This window comes from Eubalaena glacialis, chromosome 3, assembly GCF_028564815.1.
Source record: "Eubalaena glacialis isolate mEubGla1 chromosome 3, mEubGla1.1.hap2.+ XY, whole genome shotgun sequence".
NCBI classification, from domain to species: Eukaryota; Metazoa; Chordata; class Mammalia; order Artiodactyla; family Balaenidae; genus Eubalaena; species Eubalaena glacialis.
The window spans coordinates 134,206,704-134,229,711 of record NC_083718.1 but is presented as its reverse complement, the minus strand read 5'-3'; the positions used below and the strand labels follow the sequence as shown (position 1 = coordinate 134,229,711).

General features: G+C 37.8%; 1 protein-coding gene across 1 annotated transcript; it reads left to right on the top strand.

Moving 5' to 3' along the window:
- The first annotated feature begins 221 nt into the window (after positions 1–221).
- CTH (cystathionine gamma-lyase) lies at positions 222–23,008 on the top strand. The gene is made up of 12 exons (XM_061186452.1): positions 222–557; positions 3,975–4,056; positions 5,720–5,815; positions 8,093–8,202; positions 9,978–10,109; positions 13,311–13,368; positions 13,799–13,876; positions 15,476–15,628; positions 16,926–17,047; positions 18,868–18,920; positions 22,030–22,168; positions 22,435–23,008. The coding sequence occupies exons 1-12, from the start codon at positions 390–392 to the stop codon at positions 22,459–22,461; spliced, it is 1,218 nt and encodes a 405-aa protein (XP_061042435.1). The 5' UTR covers positions 222–389; the 3' UTR covers positions 22,462–23,008.

The window sequence follows — 23,008 nt, the reverse complement described above, 5'->3', positions numbered from 1 at the left end:
CTGGGCCGGGACTCAGGAATTTCACCCGCAGGGACAAACCAAGGGGCACAAGGACCCCGGCCGGCTTCACTCCAAGTCCTGCGCCAAGGGTTGGTGGCGACGCTCCAGGCAACGCCTCCGCTGCCGGCCAATGAGGAGCGGGGACCGCGTCGGGGCCTGCGCTCATTGGGTCGCGGTGGTTCCGCCCCGAGGTGAAGCAAAGATCCCGGCCCGCTAATAGAGTCTCTGCTACAGTCCGGCTTTTGTGCGCTCGCCGCTCGTCACCCGGCTGGGCGTACCTTTACCTCTCTTTCGCCTAATTCTTCGGTGTCTTTTTCAAGCCCCGACTCACCAGTTTCATAGTTTTATCCTCCTTGCTCTTTAACTCTCAACTTCCTTCGCAGATCAGCATGCAGGAAAAAGACGCCTCCCCACACGGTTTCCTACCTAGGTTCCAACATTTCGCTACGCAGGCCATCCATGTGGGCCAGGAACCAGAGCAATGGACTTCCCAGGCTGTAGTGCCCCCCATCTCACTGTCCACCACGTTCAAGCAAGGGGCTCCTGGCCGGCACTTGGTGAGCTGGGTCTGTCTGGGGCGGTCCAGTGTTGGGCGGTAAAAGAGAGATGGTTTATAAGTTAGGAAGGCACGCAAGTAATTTGTGAGGTGTAATTTGTGTATATCAGGAAGGATGTTTACTACACCTGTAAACCTCCTTGTAGTAAAGCTTTGTATTGAATGGTTCAACGATCATATTTCGTTTGATAAGCATTTCTTTTGATAAGCAGGACTGAAAGGAACAGTTTGTCCAACATGCCCTATAGATTTGGACTGATATTCATGTGATTTTGGCAAATTTGCAGTTCAGAACTAGTGTCATAACTTCCTTGAGTTACCTTTAGCAACAAAAATTGTAAAGATATAGTAAGGAGTCAACTAAGAAAAAAATTGTCTCATAAGTCACCTGGAATCAAGATTATTCCCAATAGCTATTAATTCCCAATATTATTCCAGTAGTTACTAATAGCCATTGAGCCAGATTCATAGTTACATTATATCATGTGTATTACATATATTGCCTCAGATAATCCTTACAGCAATTCTAGTATGAACTAGGTTCTTATTTCTCTCATGAAAAACCTGAGGTTTAGGGATGTTAAGTATCAATGCAAAGGCCACATGGCTAATAAGTAGTAGAGCTGGGATTCCAATGCAGTACTGCTCTGGAACCCCACCCACTCTTGGGCATTAGTCTACACTGTGCTATACTACAGTAATGCTAGCAATAATCTAACCCATTGCATCAGTGTGGCTTAGTAATTAAGAGCTTAAGTCATGTAGTCAGAGGACCTAGGTTGGAATTCTGATACCACCTCTTTTTAGCCAGGTGATCTTGAGCAAGTTACTTGACTTACCTAAGCCTCAGGTTGATCCTGTGTAAATGGGTTAATAATAGTACCTACCACATAAGTTGTTGAGATGTATGTTAAGCTGGATTGTACATTATAACTGCTCAGTAGTTTGCTATTTCATGGTGTTCATATTTGTACTTTTTCTGTTTGATCCTGACAACAACCAGGTTAGAGAGCAAGACAGGTATTATATACTTTTTATAGAAAAGGAACCTACCCAGAGTCATAGATGAGACAGCCCTCTGTGTTAATTATATAGCTTTTCCTTTTTTGCTAGCATACTTGATGGATCTTGGAGTATTTAAAAGTTGCTGAGGTCCAGAAGAAATTACAGTTGACCCTTGAACAACAGGGGTTTGAACTGTGCAGGTCCACTTATATGTTGATTTTTTCCATAGTAAATACTACAGTGCTGCATAATCTGCATTTGGTTGAATCTGGGGACGTAAACCACAGATACGGAGGAACCTCGGATATGGAGGGCTGACCATAAGTTGTACATGGATTTTCCACTGAGCAGGGGATTGGTGCCCTAACCCGGGAGTTGTTCAAGTGTCAACTGTAATTGAATAAACTTTGTAGATCCAAAACCTTGATTATACTTCAAACACCTCTTTAGTGTGTTATGTTATATAAGTTGAGGAAAATTCTTTTAGACGTGGCCCTTTGTTTTGTGAAGTAGAGTTCTAAGGGCATTTCTACAACTGGTTTAGGATACTTCTAGCTACTATATTTTGTAATCAAAATGTGTACACAACCTGTCTTCCGAGTTTCTTCCTGGTGTAGGGCTTTGTGAATGTGTAGCTGCCCAAGCTTTAGCATTTAGTGCAAAAGTTAATAATTTAGCTGTGATATTAATAATTAAATGTTTTCAGAGAGCCAGCAGGGGTGGTAAAATCCACAAACTCCTCTTAATATCTTTAAAATGTCAGTTAAGAGCACTAAAGAGAATTTGAGGAGCTGAATGAGAAGCATCTAATTCTCCAGTTCCATTTGGAAAGTTATTGAATGAATGAGAGTGTGAGAATTGGCACTGAAATATGCTTCTCCCCGCCCCCCCCACCCCAAAGTTAATTCTCTGCAGTGAATATTTAGGGAGACATGGACTACCTTTCCATGGCAATAGCCACGTGAATCTAAACTTTTTTTTCTGTCTGGAGTACAGCTGCAGGTCACATCAAGGAGGTGATGGTGGGTAGTAATGAGGATATCCTGGAGCCCTATAAAATGTCTACTCAGTTTGTCAAAAACAAGGAAACAAAAAAGGCAATAAAACTTAAATATCTATATCTATATCTAATACTGGGAGCTCCTCAATCAGAAACAGGTGTAAAGAGTGGTTGTGTTTTGTTATGTGCTATATGAGGCAGAAGGAGAAAAGTATGTATAGGATTTTTAGTCAGTGTTTAAGTCCTGGCTTTGAATTCTGGCACTGACATTCCCTGTAACATTTGGCTTTACTTTCTTTAGAGCAGATTGTGAGGATTAAATAAAATGACTGGATACAGACAGAGACTGACAAATACTGTATGATATCACTTATATGTGGAATCTAAGAAATAACAGTAACTAGTGAATATAACAACAACAAAAAGCAGACTCACAGATACAGAGAACAAACTAGTGGTTACTAGTGGGGAGAGGGAAGGGGGGAGGGAGGTTAGGGTAGGGGATTAAGAGGTACAAACTACTACATGAAATAAATAAGCTACAAGAATATATAGTACAACACAGGGAATATAGCCAATATTTTATAATGACTACAAATGGAATATAACCTCTAAAAATTGTGAATCACTATGCTGTACACATGAAACTTATGTAATATTGTACATCAACTATACCTCAATAAAAATACATAAATCAAATAAAATGACTGGATGAATTCAGCTAGTATAGTGTCATACATGTAAAAGGAATATAATGCAAATTTTAAAAAGGGGTTGTATAGAGCTGTTTTGCCGAGAATTACTCTCTTTTTTGAGTTGCTTTTGTAGAGCTAAGATCTGAACTTCGAGCATTTGTAAGATCTGTTCATAGCTTCCTGTTGGATGCTGAACAGAACTCACATCACTTATTTTTTAGGCAGTGAAATGCAGGTTAGAAATAGGTTTACTTTGTTGGTTCAGGTGGTTCCTGTTTCCTAATATCCCTAGATTAATGGGTAGAGGTGAGTCTAACATAAAAACCACCATTTATCTAGTGGTTAACACATGCCAGGCATCATGCAGAGAACTTATTATCTCATTTTATTTCACATCAATTTTATGAAGTAGATATCTGTATTTTATTCCCATTTTAAAGGTATAGAGATTGACTCTGGGAAATATTAAGTAACTAACCTATTGGCATGTAGCTCATAAGTGGCAGACACAGAATTCTAATCCAGTTTGGCTGACTTCAGGGCCTCTCCATACCACTACGGCCACAACAGTGATGCTTCTGTCTAATGGCAAGACATGTAATAGATAAATAACAGAAAGGCATGGCAGGATGGACCTGTAGTTGAGGAAATGTCTATGTTAAGACTCTGATAATAAATTTAAATCTCTTAGGATGAACTCTTAACTTATTTCCTTCAGGGTTTTGAGTACAGCCGTTCTGGAAATCCCACCAGGAATTGCTTGGAAAAAGCAGTGGCAGCACTGGATGGGGCTAAGTACAGTAAGTGATTTTCATTTCAAATTTTGTAAAATCTAGAATCCATTCTTATTTGTATAGAAAAAATTATAGAGGCACAGAATGTAGAACTGGAAAGAAATAAGGATTAAGTAGTTCAAAACTCTTATTTTTTTATGACATTGAATTATTTGCTCAAGGTCCCACAGCTGACTTCATATGTATATGTGTAATTATAAGGTGAAAATAAATATGAAGAGAGGCAAAATGGCAGAATTTGCCACTTAGTATTCATGTAAATGCACTCTTCGTCTGAAGCTGTCAGTATAAATAGATACAAATTAACTAAGTTTTATAATACCACCTATGAGAATATAAGCTTTCTTATACTCTGGTTCATTCACCTGCTATTTTGTGCCTGAGAGTAGCACCAAGGAACATTTGCAATAGCCAGGTACCCTTGATAACTGTGCTTTCGGAGATTAGGGAGTAACTCCTCAAAACTTGAATTTCTTCCATGAAGGAAGTGGACTGCTGTTAAATCATCTTTGTACTTTTTATACAAATGATACTAAATGAGGGCAGAATAGTGAATAAAAAAAATGAGAGTCTAAGGAGTTTTCTCACAGTAAGAGTGTAGGAATCAGAAATGTTAATATGAGTTTTGGGGTTTGTTCGGGATTGGGGGGGGTTTCTTTTTTTTTTTTTAATACGAACAAGGTTTTGTTGACATATGTATATGTACATAAAGCTGGGAAAGAGAAGGGGTTTCTTTTGTTTTGGATGAGAGGGGGAGTTTTTTAAACACTAGATTTCTTAAATTTAGTAATGTGTGGGGAATATTATTTCCCACAGAAATTATAAAGGCTGAGGGTTCATATGCCAGACACTTTTTTCAGGTGGGCTCCAGAAAACATGGCTGTTTTGAGCTGGATTTAAAGGTTAGCTTTCTGTATGAATTCATTGCTGGACCACAGATCTGCTTAGTAGAGAACTGCAATGTCAACCTCAACTTTTCTGAAAAAACTTTGCAAAAATTACATTTTCCAAGTTAATTGGATATCCCGTCTACTGGCCACAAGTGATTTTTATCATCAAGGTGATACACTGATATTTTATCAGGATATTTTTCTTTATAGTGTTTAATGTGTGCAATGCCAGTTATTTTTTTATTATTCAGTTTCACTATTTTTGTTCAATATGAGATTCAGGATCACATGTGTTTAAAGAGAATCCACATTAAAAAAATTTTTTTAAATAAAATTTATTAAATTTATCAGGTCTGATTTTGAGTTTTGTTAAAATATTTTCTCAACTGCATATCCATATAGTTAATGGATGAATCATATCTTAGCTCTCTTCCTCAAGTTTGAAATTTCTTTAGAGTTTGATACTTTTAAAGTGTAATTTAATTGGCAAATGGTCTTTTGTCTCAGAATTTTGTAAAGAATTATTTCTTTGAAGCTTTTCAGAGAAATGTTATAACCAAAGCAGAATTAAGTATTTTTATTTTAAAGATATTTTATTTTTGAAATAGAAAGGGGGATTTTGTAACGGTATTAATCAGGGGATTTCTGGTGACTCAGTAGTGATGGTTATCTTTCAGTCGGCAGAGAGAGGGATATAAAGTAATGCAAATAAATACTGTAGGTGTTTTTAACCTATAGTTCTGACATTTTGGCTTACTCTAACTTGGTTTTTATCTTAGGTTTGGCCTTTGCTTCAGGTTTAGCAGCCACTGTGACTGTTACCCATCTCTTAAAAGCAGGAGACCAAATTATTTGTATGGATGATGTGTATGGAGGTAGGTGACCTTTCTCATTCATGTTGTTTCAGCTGATATTTTAAAGACAATAAAATGGGTCCTGAATTATATTAACAGTGCTACCAGGATTATTGACTATTGATTATCTTTTCAAAATATGATGAACACCTCTATGCTGGTTCACACTTGATAAAGGAGGAGCATAAACACTTAGGGTCTATGCTCCAGAACTTGCTTATAAGAGAGATTGTTTAATAACAATTTTATTTAAGCAGCTGGAATGAGCTTATTCCAGACATATTCTACTCTGGAGAAGATAGTGTTTAAAGAGAGAGTGTTCTAGTGTAATTTAAAATTTTTACCTGCAGTGAAGATGGTCTATAACCCAAGTCATTCTCAAAGGGCTTAACTCTACCCAACCCTTAACCGCCCCACCCCCTGTGCGTTTTTTTTTAAGGGAAGCTTCTGAAAATCTGTTGAAAGCTATAGACCTCTTTTTCCAAAAAAATGTACTTAAGACTATACCCAACATTTATCATTTTAATTTTAAAATGATAAGGCTCCTCTTCAAGGACCCTTACCCTTTGAAGCCTATCCATGGATACAAATTTAAGAACTTTCATTCCAAATTGTTTAAATGCTAGTTATATAAAGTGGTAAGTGGGAAGGTAAGGAAGACAAGTTGCCCTTACCTTTAAGTAAGACTGATTTTTGTGTTCAAAACAACAGGAAAAAATTTTGTAAGTATATTATACATATATACCAAATGCTTCCAAATAATTAAAATGTGACTTATAGAATATTATTATCATTTTATCTATCTCCTATTTGAACAAAAAGTTAAATCTGTAAGTTCTTTGAAAGAAGGGACTTACTCTTAGTAATCATTTTATCCCTCTCAGAAATTTGCAGAATGCTTTATATTTTATCATAGTACCCTATGATAGTCTGATGAATTGAAATTATAGAAAAATCAAACCTTTCGTTACTATTATAATGTATTATAAAAACCTTTTGGTAAACATAGGTACAAAATCTTGAAAACTGCTGTTGATTTTTTAACAATTCTTTACATTCTTTTTCCATCTTATATTACCTAGGATCAGTCTACCAAAAGTCCAGTATATCTTTTTTTTTTTTAATAAATTTATTTATTTATTTATTGGCTGCATTGGGTCTTCGTTGCTGCACGTGGGCTTTCTCTAGTTGCGGAGAGCAGGGGCTATTCTCTGTTGCTGTGTGCGGGCTTCTCACTGCCGTGGCTTCTCGTTGCGGAGCACGGGCTCTAGGTGCACAGGCTTCAGTAGTTGTGGCACACAGGCTCTAGAGCACAGGCTCAGTAGTTGCGGCACACGGGCTTAGTTTCTCCACAGCATGTGGGATCTTCCCGGACCAGGGATCAAACCCGTGTCCCCTGCATTGACAGGCAGATTCTTAACCACTGCACCACCAGGGAAGTCCCTCCAGTATATCTTTGATGATAAAAATTTTTTTCTTTTTTGGTTCCCTATCAATAACAGCAAATTTTTCTTTAAATTTGCATATATAAATATCAAATCCAGAACCGTATTTTTAAAAGAAACTATTCTAAGTTGAATGATTTATCTTCTTTCACTGTAAAACTCTAGTAGTTTGATTTACATTGTCTCATTTGTCTACTAAAGCTTTCAGAACCACATAACAAAAAGATTGAGAAAGTACAAAGGATAAAAACCAATTCTTTTCTCTTACCAAAGTATCATCAGTTTGAAATTTTATTTTGAATATTTCATTGGCATTGATTCATTTATTTTATTTTTTTAAATTTTATTTATTTATTTATTTATTTATTTAGTGGCGCTGGGTCTTACTTGTGGCATATGGGATCTAGTTCCTTGACCAGTGATCGAACCCGGGCCCCCTGCATTGGGAGCCTGGAGCCTTAACCACTGGACCACCAGGGAAGTCCCAGTTCATTTATTTCAGATATGAGTACTAGGAAGGAATTGTTTAAAAAAGATATTGATATTTCAGGAAGCATGCCACTTCATGTTTGAAGAGTAGAGATTGTGTATTTTAAGAAACGTCTTCTGCTTCACACCACTTGATGTGGGTATCAAGTGTATTTTATTTGACTCTTTGATTTTTAGTTTAAAATTTAAGCCTTATATTCTTTAGTACACAAGAAGGTCAAATTATTCAAACAAAGTAGAATTGCTTTTAGTTGTTTCTTTATTGGTGATTGACACTTCCTTATATTTTTAAAGTGTTTATACTTTTAAGGAATTAATATTTCCTCATACAGTTTTCATTTTATCTGATTCTCTTCTGCCTCAGGTACAAACAGGTACTTCAGGCAGGTGGCAACTGAATTTGGATTAAAGATTTCTTTTGTTGATTGTTCAAAAACCAAATTGTTAGAGGCAGCTATTACTCCAGAAACCAAGGTAACTCAGTTTTCAGTTTGTCTGTTTTCCTTGTGATGTTTTGTTTTCATCATTTCTGTTTGCTTGAGGACATAATTTAAATCTGAATAACAAATTTTACTGGAAGCCATGGGAAACCATCAAGATTAGGATAGGTCTGACTTCTGTGTAGTATAGCCTAATGTTACAGAAAAGGAAGCTTGTAAGCCCCCAAACCCTAAGCATAGTTTTAAGGGTTCTAAGGGATACTTCAGCAAAATGATAGAAACAGAGAATGGGCCACAAGCAATCTTTAGCTTCCATCCTGGGAAGCTTGTATGCCACCGGAAGGTGTTTTGTGCTGGAATGAATGGCATATGTGATATTCTTTCTTGGGACTTCATTGAAATTCTGAATGGGGAAAAGGACCAGTGCCTTTTATAAGTGTCAGCCTTTTCCAGCTTTTTGCTAATGATTAAAAGGTTTGAATTGTACTCAAGATTATGTTGCAGTGAATGCTAAAAAATGAAAAACTTTTCTCACACAAATTACTTTGAAGATTAACACCAGGGTGAGCTTTGAGTGATTAAGGTTTGTTTTCAAAGGAACTTGTTTTTTTTGTTGTTGTTGTTGTTTTTTGTTTGTTTTCTTGCTTGGGAGAAAAGATTCTTATTAAAATAGCTGGTCTGAGTCTTTCTAAGGGAGGAAAGCAAATTGTGTGTATATTAATTCTTGTCAATAGAACTTTATATAGTGGCTGTTTACCAACTTGAATTAATACATTTTTCCCCCTGAAATGTCTGCCTCATCATTTGAAGTAGATTTTTTAAGTCTATGTAAAATCTACTTTGTATTTATTTACTCATTTTTATTTTAATTAATTTTTTATTATGAATGGGAATAATAAATTCTTACCCAGAAATAAATTTTTATATGTTCTTAAATAATTCTGTTCTTGTAGCATATGCATTATTTTAACTACCATGTCTTTTCTACAGTAAAACTCTAGAGTAGGAAGAGAGTTAAACCAGACCACTTGCCCATTTACATAGAAGAAAGAACCATTAACCCTTTTAAAAAGAAAGCTGTAGATAATGTCAATCAATACAGTGGCAGCTTGTTTAACAAACAGAATTCTTTTCTTTGGTCTTTTCTATAACTATCAAACATCCATGATGTGCCTGGATTGTGCTAGGTTTTGGAATAGACAGATAAATATGATGCTGTCTCTTTAAGTGAGCTGTGGCCAGGTTTTCTGTTGTGTGTGTCACTTTTCTTCCTCACTCTAAAACCCATGCTCTTCTTCAAGTTCTGGGGACTTATTTTGTAGTTTTCTAGCGCATCTGGCGTTAAGTTACTATTCAGGATATTTTTGGCCTCATAGAGATAGTTCTCTTTACTGAAAATTCCAGAATGTAAACTTAGACAATCTATGTTATTTATCTTTGAGAACAAAATTCCCAGACATTGAACTATGTCTTTGGAATTCATCCTCTTTTTAATGGAAAATAATTACAATAATTAACTTGAACGCTTTTCTGCTGATATGTACATTATCTCATTAGATCCTTACAACAACTGTGTAAGGTAAATATTATCAATCCTATTGTATAGATGAAAAATTGGAAGAACATAGAGGGTTAGTTACTTACCTATGATGACTTCTTAGAAATTCATGGGGCTAGGATTCAGATTCAAACCTTTAAACTTCATCATCCATGGTCTTACAATGTAGCCTCCCAGATGGTTACAGTATATGAGATAGATGTTTGGCAGTGTGTTTTTACAAACTATTGTCATTTACTGAATTGTTTTAGCTTGTTTGGATTGAAACTCCCACAAACCCTATCTTGAAGATGATTGACATTGAAGCCTGTGCACGTACTGTCCATAAACATGGAGACATTATTTTGGTCGTGGATAACACTTTTATGTCAGCATATTTCCAGGTAAATGAAAATAATATTTTTGGCCTGATTAGTAGACTACACAGGTACCTGTAATTAGGAGAGGAAGGACTTGTTTACATTAAATTACATGAAATCTGCTCATAATTATTGAATAGACAAAGAATTAAAATTGGATCTTTTCTACCATTAGTTAATATCTTTTCAACCCTACGTTAATATGTTGTATGGGACTTTGTGTGTTTTAAATGTTGTCTTAATTAAAGCTTTTAAGTTATCTGTGTGAACTCTCTGAAGACCTGGCCGTATTATATGATTGTATATAGTAGGGGTTTCAATGTTTATGTGTTGGTTCCAGGTCAGTTATATTATTTTATATATATTTAAACCTGGCTAACTTTGCAAATAAAAGGAAGAGAAAAGCTATACTCAGTGACATCTCAGTGTACGTCACACATTATTTCTCCATTTGTCTTCCTTCTTTCTAGTTTGTCTTCCCTCAGTGCTTCAAAGACCATGCCCGGCCCTCTATATCTTTACCTTATTTATATCATGAATTTCTACTCCATGTTTCACCTTGTATCTGTGAGTACAGCTCCTTTACAGTGCTCCATTTAGACTATCTCTTTTCCTGCCTGTCCTCTGCATATACCTCTTCCCCACTCAAACCCTCCCATTCATCCTCAATTCCTTTCTTTCTTTTCTCGTACATTTTTCCAGATTCTTCTTCTTTTCTGCTTTGCTCCTTTTGGTAAATCATCTTGGGATCTCTCTATAATTGACTGGTTGTCTGCCTTTTCCCCACACGTTCTCCCTTTCTTTCCTCTGAGTAACCTAACTCTGTTTCCTTTCCTTTTTAGGAGTTACCATCTCCCTGCTCTTTCCTTTTTGTCTGTATCCTGTGGTCATTCTTATTGCACCTCCTGTAGTTCACCTTTATTCTGCAGAGCTCCTGAAACCCCAGCTCATTTTCTCCAACTCTTCAATTAGGCAGATGTTTACAAGCTCAATTGTTTATATTCCCTGCTTCTGTTCTGGGTCCCTGAAGTTGGCTGACTCCCTAGGAGTCTGCATAAAGCTCTTCTTCGCCTTACTCCATTTTATTCAGAAGGCACTACCATGTTTTACCTTCCTTTGCTGAAACACATTTCCTGGCTACAATGTGTTCAGATGGCTTCATGTATCATCTACCTTTGGCTCATGATATAGCTTCAGCTGATTCTTATATCAAGTAAGGCAGTCTGTTTCCAGGTGAAAATCTCCTGGCATCATCTATTTGTCCCAGGTGATTTTCACTCTTGGAGTCTTTATCCCAACTCCTTACCCCATCTACCACTTATAGTAGGGCAGTCATTATAGCATAGGATTACTCTAGCTGAGTCATCATGAGTCCTGTATATTCCCAAAGAGATCGCATGAATTGTTTTAGCTGGGCCTGCCCAGATTACTCATCAGGCCTGGCCCTTTTTCTCCTATTGCTGTCACTAAAATAGGTCCAGTTTTTCCACCTTTCTGAAGCCCATATCACATTCCTCATGCCAGGGACTGCAATTTAATTCATTTCAATCTGGATTCATTCCAGTTGAATTAATCAGAATCACAATGTCCCTAGACAACCACAAACCAAATGTGGAACAATATTTGGTTCCACAAAGCAAATCTTCTGAAAAGATCCTGTCATTATTTTACACTCATGAAAACTGGGTATGTTCTTTCTTTCCTGTCTTTTGTCTTCTTGATCTTTTATAAGTCTCACAAAAGGCAAAATGGACATACAAGCATAAAGTTTCCATGTAGAACCTCTGAATTCCGGTAGTCTGAGTCCTGGCTCTACCAATGTTTTAAATCTGAGTGATCTATTTTATTTTTCTTAGTCCTTTTTCCCCACCTGTACAATTAGAGTCATAAACATACTGATTTTGTTGAGTTAGGTAAAGTATTTTGAACAGTGCTTCGCTGAGTTATGTAAAGTAACTCATGATTCTTGGAGCATAATGGCATCAACAGATGTTAGTTACTGGTTTTTATTTTTCCTTTTTTTTTAAATTTAATTTAATTTTTTAATTTTTGGCTGTGTTGGGTCTTCGTTTCTGTGCGAGGGCTTTCTCTAGTTGCGGTGAGCGGGGGCCACTCTTCATCGCGGTACGCGGGCCTCTCACTGTCGCGGCCTCTCTTGTTGCGGAGCACAAGCTCCAGATGCGCAGGCTCAGTAGTTGTGGCTCACGGGCCTAGTCGCTCCGCGGCATGTGGGATCTTCCCAGACCAGGGCTCGAACCCGTATCCCCTGCATTGGCAGGCAGATTCTCAACCACTGCGCCACCAGGGAAGCCCTATTTTTCCTTTTGACCATAGAGTTTACAGAATGTTAGCAATGGAAGAGACCTCTCACAACATCTAGTTTGACTCATCATTTAGGGATGAGCAAACACATATGTAGACAGTGCTTTGAGGAATACCACACTTAAAATGTCCTATTTTTGAAACCCTAAATGAAAAGTTCCATAGCCCCCAGCTAGGGAGGTTAAACACACACACACACACACACACACACTTTATTTTAAAGGAAATTTAAATGGAAAGATGTTGATATTACATTATTTAGTGAATAAGTTGATTATTACTTTAATTTTCACGGTAAACAGACATCTAAGACTGAAGAATTACTTTGCAGGAAAGTTCAGTGAAGGAAAACAATCTAAACAAATTTCCTTATAAGTGATTTTACACTTGGCAAAACTAGTATAATAAAAGCGTAATTAAGAGTCAAGATCATGGCAAATCAAATAAATAACCACAGCATACATTGTAAGGTTTTAATGATTAAAAACCTAAGCAAATCACTTTTATACTTACTTGACAGAACAATTGCTCAATGTTTGTGTCAACTATTCTATGCGTTTACTGAGTCATAAAATGCCAACATCTCTGCTATAGGTAATAAATTTAGGGGCTAGTCAGCAACTGCTCTAAAGAAACAAGTTCAGAAGACCTGTTGACCTCAGTTTATCTGCTATTTCCAGAAAATTTGTGCCTTTGGATTTAATACTGGTTCTAATACTTTGTACTTTTATTTGGTGTGAGGGAGGAAAGGGAAAGATAGTATCAGAGTTCCTGGAAATTTTAAGATGTGCGTATTTTTAAAAGTTAGAATAGGAATGGAATTTACAATAATAAATAGGCAGGCAATGAAGCATATTTTCAAGTGATTTCCCATTTGGAATAAAAACCTTTTATTCCTTTCAGCGGCCTTTGGCTCTGGGAGCTGATATTTGTATGTATTCAGCAACAAAATATATGAATGGTAAGACAGTCTTCACTTAGAATGTTCTTTTCCATCAATAGATGAAAGTAGCATAACGCTTTATCCTTTTATCCCTTTTCTTCTATTATTCAGGTTTTCTCTGTGACTCATGTAGAAAGTAAGAAAATACTTTGATTAAATATAGGACTTCATTTATAGCAGACAAAACTATGCTCATGATTTAACAGCAGAGGATTAAAATTTACTATAAATGTTATATTTTTATCCTGCTGATAACTTAAAAAGAAACATTTAATTTTTACATGATTTTAATTTTATGTTTAAGGTATAGCTTTTGCTAAAGTTTATTTAAACTGATTCTATAGGGCTTTTTCCCAGAGTTTTTTCAAGTGAAAGTCACATTTTAGAAATTATAAGCTGAGGAATAAACATATGTTGTTTTTAACTTAAAGTTTTTTGTTTTTTTTAGGCCACAGTGATGTTGTGATGGGCTTAGTGTCACTTAATTCTGAGAGGCTTCATAATAGGCTCCGTTTCTTGCAAAATTGTAAGTATTAAAAAACCCAAATTTCCCCTTATGCTCTCAAAGTGACTACATTTGATATTTGTATTTCCACTAAGTGCTGTGAAGTGATAGCATTCCACTAATTTAGGAAGAAATGAGAAATAGTGGGAAAAATTTTGATTTTTTAGAGGAAAGAAAAATTGGGTTATAAAAATACAGTTATAACATAATAGGGCTTTACAACATGACCAAGAGATATGTTTTGTTATTTTTCAAAACCATGTTAATTTTGATCATAATTTGGTAAAGCTCAAGTAAATTTTTTTTTTTCTGCCCCACCAAGCATCACGTGGGATCTTAGTTCCCCGACCAGGGATCAAACCCGTGCCCCTTGCATTGGAAGCGTGGCGTCTTAACCACTGGACCACCAAGGAAGTCCCTCAAGTGAATTTTTAGTTTTATGACTTAATGGATTTTTTTGTCTTTTTTTTTTAAACATTTGGAATGATGGCTTTCTTATACTATACCTTTTATATCTGAAATGATGATAACTTTTAAATGGCACTTAACATATAAACTTATATTTTTCAACAGGTGTCTAAACGTCTGTTTTCTGTTTAGATTGTTTAGTTATCTCAGGTATGGAGAAGGGTTTATTGAAAGAGACTTGATTTAACCACTGTGATTTGACAGAAAGATAAGATACAAACATAATTAGGAATAAAAATCCCCTTCCAGGGAAAACATGTTGGGTAGCAAAAGGGGGCACTGAGGAAGGAAACCAACATTTATTGCTTGATAAATTCCTTTCATTTACAAAAAAAAAAAAAAAAGGACTGAGACACGTATCCTGGAGGCATGGGAAATCACAGCCTGCTTTAGACAAATGCTAAATAGAATATTGGTAGAGCACTCAGAAATAATAGGAGCTGAACTGCTATTTTCTCTGTGTATTATAATACTCTGTCAAAGAAATACGAGATTAAACTATGTGCAGTATGTCCTTTCATTAAAATCATAGAAAAGACTATTGATGCTCATATTTGAAAAGTTCATATCATTGTATTTGTACTTAGTTTTCAGGATATTCATTTTCCCTCTCATTTTTTTTTTTAAGTAAATTTATTTATTTATTTATTTATTTTTGCCTGCGTTGGGTCTTCGTTGCTTCGTGTGGGCTTCCTCTAGTTGCGGCGAGCGGGGGCTACCCTTTGTAGCGGTGCTCGGGCTTCTCATTGCTGTGGCTTCTCTTGTTGCAGAGCACGGGTTCTAGGCACGTGGGCTTCAGTAGTTGTGGCACTCCGGCTCAGTAGTTGTGGCTCACGGGCTTAGTTGCTCCACGGCATGTGGGATCTTCCCAGACCAGGGCTCGAACCCGTGTCCCCTGCATTGGCAGGTGGATTCTTAATCACTGTGCCACCAGGGAAGCCTTCCCCTCTCATTTTAAAGCCCATTTCACTAATCATGTTTTATGCTTCATTCTCATGTTTCTAATTTGATATATTAATTTTTCCCACTAAAACTCAAACATTGGGCTTTGTAGCTAACTTCTCAGAGTCACTATAATGAAAAAGAGCAGTGAGAGGCTTTTCTGGGTGCCTCCTCACCTTCAGACTAATCCAGGACATGTTCATTTTGCAGCTCTTGGAGCAGTTCCATCTCCTGTTGACTGTTACCTCTGCAATCGAGGTCTGAAGACTCTACAAATCCGCATGGAGAAGCATTTCGAAAATGGAATGGCAGTTGCTCAGTTTTTGGAGTCGAATCCTTGGGTAGAAAAGGTTATTTATCCCGGTATGTTAATCTGCTTTCTAAGCACATATGCTTACACTAGGATTTTAAGTGTTATCCTATGCATCCTGTTTATGTAACATTTGTTTGTAAGTTAGGTGCTTTCATGTATTTTTATGTTGTTCACTTATTGAGCTTTTTGTGTGTCTGTGTGTCAGGCTTTTTAGTGGGTCTGATGGTAAAGAAGATGGACATGATCTCTGGCCTAGAGCTGTCTATAGTCTAGTGGTTGCTTGGATGTTAAAAAATTAATCTTACATATTAGATGTTCCTGTCTTTAGCTTGAAGGTTTGTGTATACCTGTTACAAGATTGCAACCTTGTACTTTCCAGTAATTTGCTTGTAATCTTATCAGTCTGATATTCTGCACTAGCTCTAACTTTTATCTGATATACATTGAGACTTGATACTTGCTACCAAAACTCCCCCGAAATTCTCTTACTGTTTTTTGGAATTTCTTCACCTCTCACAACATCTAGAAATGCTCATGTGAGTTAGCAGACTTACATGTTACTCTTTGAATTTATTTTACCAGACTTTTTAATGGTGGTCGTCTTAAGTAAATAGTTCTTTTAAACCCTTTTGAGGTGTGCAGCCATGTAGTCCTGGGTGTAAAGGAGAATTAGGCTTGATCCCTGCCCTTAAGGAATTTAGATAAGGCAAGGCAGAAATACATATGAGATTAAATGCCCTAATATGTACACTAGGTATAGAGCTGTTGACTGGTGTGCATTTTGAATGGAGAAAGGGAGAAAAGTTTTGGGCTGTGTCCTGAGGAATGGGTAGCATTTGTTAAAAGGTCATGGACAAGACATTTCAGATTTTTTCCATAAGTGTTTATTAATGCCAACCATGGGCCAGGCCTTGCACTCGGAACTAGGATCTAATTATTAATAAAAGAAATAGCTTTCTCCTCATGGAGTTAGTCTGGTGGATAAGACAGATATTAAGCAAAAAATTACAGAGGATATAATTAACAGAGGGAAGGGGGCAGTCAGTGGAGAGAATGTTCCAGGTTAAAGGGACAGCATATGCACAAGTCCCGAGATGAAAAAGAGTGTGGTGCCACTGGTGTGAAGAAAGCTGGCATGGCTAGAGCAAGGAGAGACCAGAAAAGATAGGTCAAAATGAAACTAGAGAGATAGACAGGGACCAGAACAAGAGGTCAGATGTCAACATGGCATAAAGCTCATTATTAGGCTTATTTGCAGTTGACTTAAGCAAATGGTGATTTTGTTGTTGTTCTGAAATTACATGTTTGACTTTAAAATAAGGCATTCATTATACCTTATGACTACAGGGCTGCCCTCTCATCCTCAGCATGAGCTGGCAAAGCGTCAATGCACAGGTTGTCCAGGGATGATCGCCTTTTATATCAAGGGCTCCCTTCAACATGCTGAGACTTTCCTCAAGAACCTAAAGGTAAACTTTCAAAATGGTTTTTTAAACTGTAGACGTTAAGACCTTCTTATAGCATTATTATAGTCATTATTTCTCACTTCCACCCGACTCATATTAATGTTGTTGTACCTGGAGTTCCCACCCACAAGCCTCTTTGTCATGAAATGCTTTGGGTTGGAAAATCACTTGAAACAGGAGTGATGCAGTAGCAGATATATGAATCTGCTCACTTAGCTTACTTAACTCTGCAGACACTGCCATCCATTTGAGAGAGACAGAATGTTCTAATCCATTGGTTTTTAAATTTAAAGTGAACCGTCTTTTCAAATGAAATATTATGTGAAACCGCAGTAGTGTATGGTCAGTGCAACGCCGAAAGGCTGTTCTGAAATCCAGCCTAGGAATGGCTTTCTAAACCCTGCGCCACCCGGGTTGCATCTGCCTGGAGTGACGGAAGGGAGGCCTTTGCCTAATGTTCACAGAGGCAGGAGGCTCTCAGGGGCCCTGGGAGAGAGGCCTGTGTAACTCCATACTTTGGGCTTACTTTGAGCTCATGCAGTAATGTATTTAAGACTGAGTTTTAAATACTACAGATCTAAAGAAAAGGGTGCTGCTGGATTAGTCAAAGTTCTATTGGTTCTAAAATTTGTCCACTTCTAAAATCAGAAATATAGTAGTGCACATTTGATTGAACACAGTTGTGAGAAGAATTTTTAACATGTTGTGAAATTCTATGACACTATAACACTAAATACAACAACCGACTCTTTTTTCCCTTCTTCCCTAGGAAGGGGTTAAATAGATGTATTAATTTAGTAAGTGATACATATTAATGAGTAAGTTTGTATAACTTGATAGACATTTAGAGATTTTTATTTAAAGGGTAACCACAGAGCTAGGTCTCAAATGTAATAATTCTGAGGTTTTAGAGGTCATGCTTTTGTGCTGGGTCTTAGTTGCAGCTGAAGGGCTCCTTAGTTGTGCCTCATTGGCTCCTTAGTTGCAGCACGTGGGCTCCTTTTATTAGTTGTGGCAGGTGGGCTCCTTCCTTGCGGCTCAAGGGCTCCTTAGTTGCGCTTTGCCTGCTCCTTAGTTGCAGCACGTGGGCTCCTTAGTTGCGGCTCGCTGTCTCCTTAGTTGTGGCACATGAACTCTTAGTTGTGGCATGCATGTGGGATCTAGTTCCCTGGCCAGGGATCCAACCCGGGCCCCCTGCATTGGGAGCGTGGAGTCTTAACCACTGTGCCAACAGGGAAGTACCAATCAACTTTTAATGTTTTAAAAGTTAACATATAATATGTCTAATTGGGGCTTCCCTGGTGGCGCAGTGGTTAAGGATCTGCCTGCCAATGCAGGGGACACAGGTTTGAGCCCTATGCTGGGAAGATACCACATGCTGCGGAGCAACTAAGGCCGTGTGCCACAACTACTGAGCCTGTGCTCTAGAGCCCGCGAGCCACAACTACTGAAGCCCATGCGTCTAGAGCCTGTGCTCCACAACAAGAGAAGCCACCACAATGAGAAGCCTGCACACTGCAACGAAGAGTAGCCCCCGCTCGCCGCAACTAGAGAAAGCCCGCGCGCAGCAACAAAGACCCAATGCAGCCAAAATAAATAAAATAAATAAATTAATTAATTTTTAAAAAAGTCTAATTGGTGAAATCATTGTTATGGATTTTATTCTCATTTTTTCTCCAAGTTTTTATCCAATTTGTAGTTTATTCATAATTGCACCATTTTCCATCCCCCGTCCCAAGGCCATTTTATTAACAACATTTATTTTTAGATTTTAGTATTTTTATTTTAGTAGAAGATCTATATTAATATTTTCTTTGCCATAGTTATTTACGCTGGCTGAGAGCTTAGGAGGATATGAAAGTCTTGCTGAGCTTCCGTAAGTATTTCTGTTTTTCTCAGTATTTTAACTTTGATTTCAGCTGTAATGATTGTTGGGAAAAGGAGTAGGATAAAATCGGGGATCATTCAAGATATTTAACAATAAGAGCAGCATGGCACTGTCTAGTTGGAATGAACTCTAGCTCCATAGAATGGAGACCCTGATAAAGATCTAATGGGGGCTACTAAACTGTAAGCTGCATCCTCCCAACTTTTGCTTTTTTCCTATTTGCCTGAAGGAGATTCCAGCAGTAATTCTCTGACCTCCGAACCAGGGCTACTTGTTCTACTCCACTCTGCTCTGGAAGGGAGGTTGGAGACTTTGTACCAGAAGGGCTGATTTCAAGACTCCAGGGGAAATGGAGAATGTGTTTCTGATAAAAAACCTCCACACTCTTATTTATCAGAGGAGAGCCCTGCTAGTTACCATCAAGTCTGTTTATTTTCTGTTCTCTGTGGGGGGTAAATGGCTCTGTGTCGTCTGTGACATAAACCGAAAATCCAACTGTATTCCTGACCCTTCATTAACTGACCCAACCAATTCATCTAATTTTATCAAAGCACCAGAGGATATTAGAACACAAAACAGCCTAAGATCAGGGAGTCCAACAGCTTATATTACAGACAAGGAAACAACGATTCAGAAAGTTTTGCTGATGAATCAAATGTCACACAGGAATATGTTAGCAACTTCACTCTTGAGGCTTTGCGTCAGAAACTGTGAGCGGAGAGGTTAAAGCAGCCTCTATCTGGATTTGAGAACATCAATCACTTAACCTTTGTGCTTCAATCTTTTCATCTATAAAATGGTATTAATAATTAAAATAATGATTATTATTTAATGATTTTCTGTCCCAGCAAGCATTCCTGAGCTACATCCTGTTTTTCTTTTTATGTTTCTATGACCATATATTATAATTATTGCAGGGATAAATCAATATCATTACCTATTAATTTTCAACTGTATTAAATGCATGGTATGTTTCCATGTTTTAATTTTCATGAATATTTCTGAAATAACTATGTGCTGAGGAATGTCAGGGATTACTAAAATTTAGGCACATTTCCTGCCCTCTTTATAGTTCATGCGGAGAGTCAGGCAATTTCATAATCTTTAAAAAAAAATGAATCCCAAATAATGATTCAAATAATTAAGATAAGCCATAGAGGTTTTTGTTAGTCTTTCAGGAAAATGCTTGCTAATAAGTCTGGATGCACAAGAGGGCACACTCAGCATATGAAATTGGTTTATTTTTCGTAGTAATGCAGCGTGTATTACTTTAAGGCTCTCTTAAAAGTAGACCTCGCTTGATTATTTAGGGATGTGGTTTAAAGTTGCTTGGCCCTCAGGAGCTCCAGCTAGGCGCTAACCCCAGTGCCAGTGGAAGAATAAATTTAGGTCAGAGCTTGTCTGTTTTATTACCCTCATTCTGTGTCTCCCAACAACGCAGCAACCAGTGCAGCATTGCAGTCAGCGGGGAGGAAGCTGAGCCAACATGTACTGGGTTGGTCTCCCAGCCTAACAACGTGTGTTAACTTGGTGACCTTAGAAAACTTACTTATCCCCTCTCAATTTCAGTTTTCTCGATTGTAAAATGTGGATAACAGTGTACTGAGATAAGGAAATTGACTGAGGACAGGTAACTTTTACAAGCCCAACACAGCCAGTATGTGGAGGGGCTGAGATTCATACCCAAGTCTATTGGTCCCAGAAGCCTAAGTTCTTATTTCTACACATTCACTCTCTTTTAAGGAATTAAGAGCCTAAAAAGGCAGAACATTTTAAGGAGGATGTTTGCATGTAAAACTTCATTAGAGTGATAAAAGAAGATATTCATTTACTTTGGACACAACTCAGATTTTCTTTCCATGGGCCTGAAGTGGATAGGAGAAAATGGTTCCTTCTGCTGGTGGTGGAAGGGGATGGTTGAGTGTTGGGGGCAGTGTACATCTAAGCGCTTCTTAAGGCTATAAGCCTCTCCTCCATGATGCCTCAGCCCGCAGAGATTCTCCCTCCTCTGAACTCCGGCAATTCTTTATTTATTATTTATTTATTATTTATTTATGGCTGTGTTGGGTCTTCGTTTCTGTGCGAGGGCTTTCTCTAGATGCGGCAAGCGGGGGCCACTCTTCATCGCGGTGCGCGGGCCTCTCACTATCGCGGCCTCTCTTGTTGCGGAGCAAGGCTCCAGACGCGCGGGCTCAGTAGTTGTGGCTCACGGGCCTAGTTGCTCCGCGGCATGTGGGATCTTCCCAGACCAGGGCTCGAACCCGTGTCCCCTGCACTGGCAGGCAGATTCTCAACCACTGCGCCACCAGGGAAGCCCCTGAACTCCGGCAGTTCTTATTGTCCATACTTGTTTGGCATTTGCTGTAGACTGTTCTGTTTTGTGAATTGTCATAGTCTTTAGCTCCTGCTTTGTTACCTAGAGTAAAGAAAATGTCTCATTCTTCTTGGCTTCCCAATTCTTACTATAGAGCCTGAACCATAGTAGGTGCTCTACCCTTACACATGCTGGCTATGACGATGAGTTGCTACATGGTTTTGAACATCCTCTGAGGCCTCTGTGTCATGAGTTATGTGCTGGAATTAATTCCTAATGCTTAGTGATTGCTACCAGTGATCGTAGGTTGTCTTTCCCTGATCTGCCTCAGAAGGTCCAGTTCTGGATTGATCCTTTGATCCAGATGGAATTAATTCTGACCAGCTCTTGATCCAAGAGGCCTCTTATAAGTGCAGCTGGTTGGTCATGGGGTGTATGACTTCTGGCCAAGGCCTCATTCAGGTTGGTGTTAAAATCCACACACTGGAGGCTATGCCTTCCCCTCCTGCATGGGGGTGCTTGACTGGCACCTTCAGTGTCCGACTGAGTATACCTTACTGATGGTATGAAAACAATAAAATATCTTTGTGTTCATTTAAAATCATGACTAGAAATGATAATTTTCACAATTCCTTAATTTTTTGCCTGCGAAACATTGTAGGTGTATGAAGCATTTGATATTTAGAGTAGAAAAATTTTGAAAATAGTTGCAATTTATGAGATAGAAACATGCCTCCCCTGCTACAATATAGTGATCAAAATTTTGCTCATTCTTTCTTTCAGGGCAATCATGACCCATGCTTCAGTGCCTAATAGCGACAGAGAAGTCCTTGGAATTACTGACACACTGATTCGACTCTCTGTGGGCTTAGAGGATAAACAAGACCTACTGGATGATCTAGATCAAGCTTTGAAGGCAGCAGTAAGTTTTATTTTAGTGTGTGTGTGTGTGTGTGCGTGTGCGTGCATGTGCTTAATCTTGGGGGCGGGCGGGCCACTATGTTTATAGAGTGGACTGTAAACGTTTTCTCTTTTCTTATTACAATATACAGAGTGTATAAATGTATAGGGAACTCAGTCGAAATGCAGATTTAAAAGAATGTAGTCTTCAGAAAAGAATTCTTGGAGGAGGTGAAGTCTTTGCCTGAAGGTTTAATAACATATTTTTCTTGTGCACCGTTAATACAGCACCCTCCAAATGCAAGTCACAACTAGCATTCCAGAACTGCTATTAGAGGTTGCTTCCTGTGAAGATCAAAACTTCTGAATAATTGAATGGACTATTAATGAGCCTTCACAGAATTTTCAAGTGAAAATTTTAAGGCACCTTATTACCTTTCACAACTGTAATCTTCCTGGGATCATTCCTGTTAAAAAGTTTCCTCTTTCGCGTATTGTAATTGACAAGTCAATTCTGTTAAGATCTTTTTGTTAATTTGGATGTACATTTGCCTCTGAAGGAGGTGAGATTTGTGCTGCTATTGGGGATTGTGTTCTTTTTTTCAAGCTTAAGATTTATGTTGATCATGTTTACAATATAATGGTATTTCATTTTTGATGTTTTCTGAGGAATTTAAATTATTGAATGAATGTTCTTAAATCAAGGGTGATTTTGTATATTGTTGAAAATAGCACTCAAAGCAATGGTTTACACTTAATTACCATAAGCCAAAAATCAAATATCTGAAACGTCTGTGAAATTCTACTGATTTAAGGTTGTACTTACTATTTTTTAAAAAAATAAATCTAATTATCAAATGTA

Bases quoted from the DNA above. Each gene is read 5' to 3' on its own strand.
- CTH (XM_061186452.1), top strand. From the start codon at position 390: ATGCAGGAAAAAGACGCCTCCCCACACGGTTTCCTACCTAGGTTCCAA. The intron at 8,203-9,977 runs GTAACTCAGTTT...GAATTGTTTTAG, and splicing joins CTATTACTCCAGAAACCAAG to CTTGTTTGGATTGAAACTCC. The intron at 10,110-13,310 runs GTAAATGAAAAT...TATTCCTTTCAG, and splicing joins TTATGTCAGCATATTTCCAG to CGGCCTTTGGCTCTGGGAGC.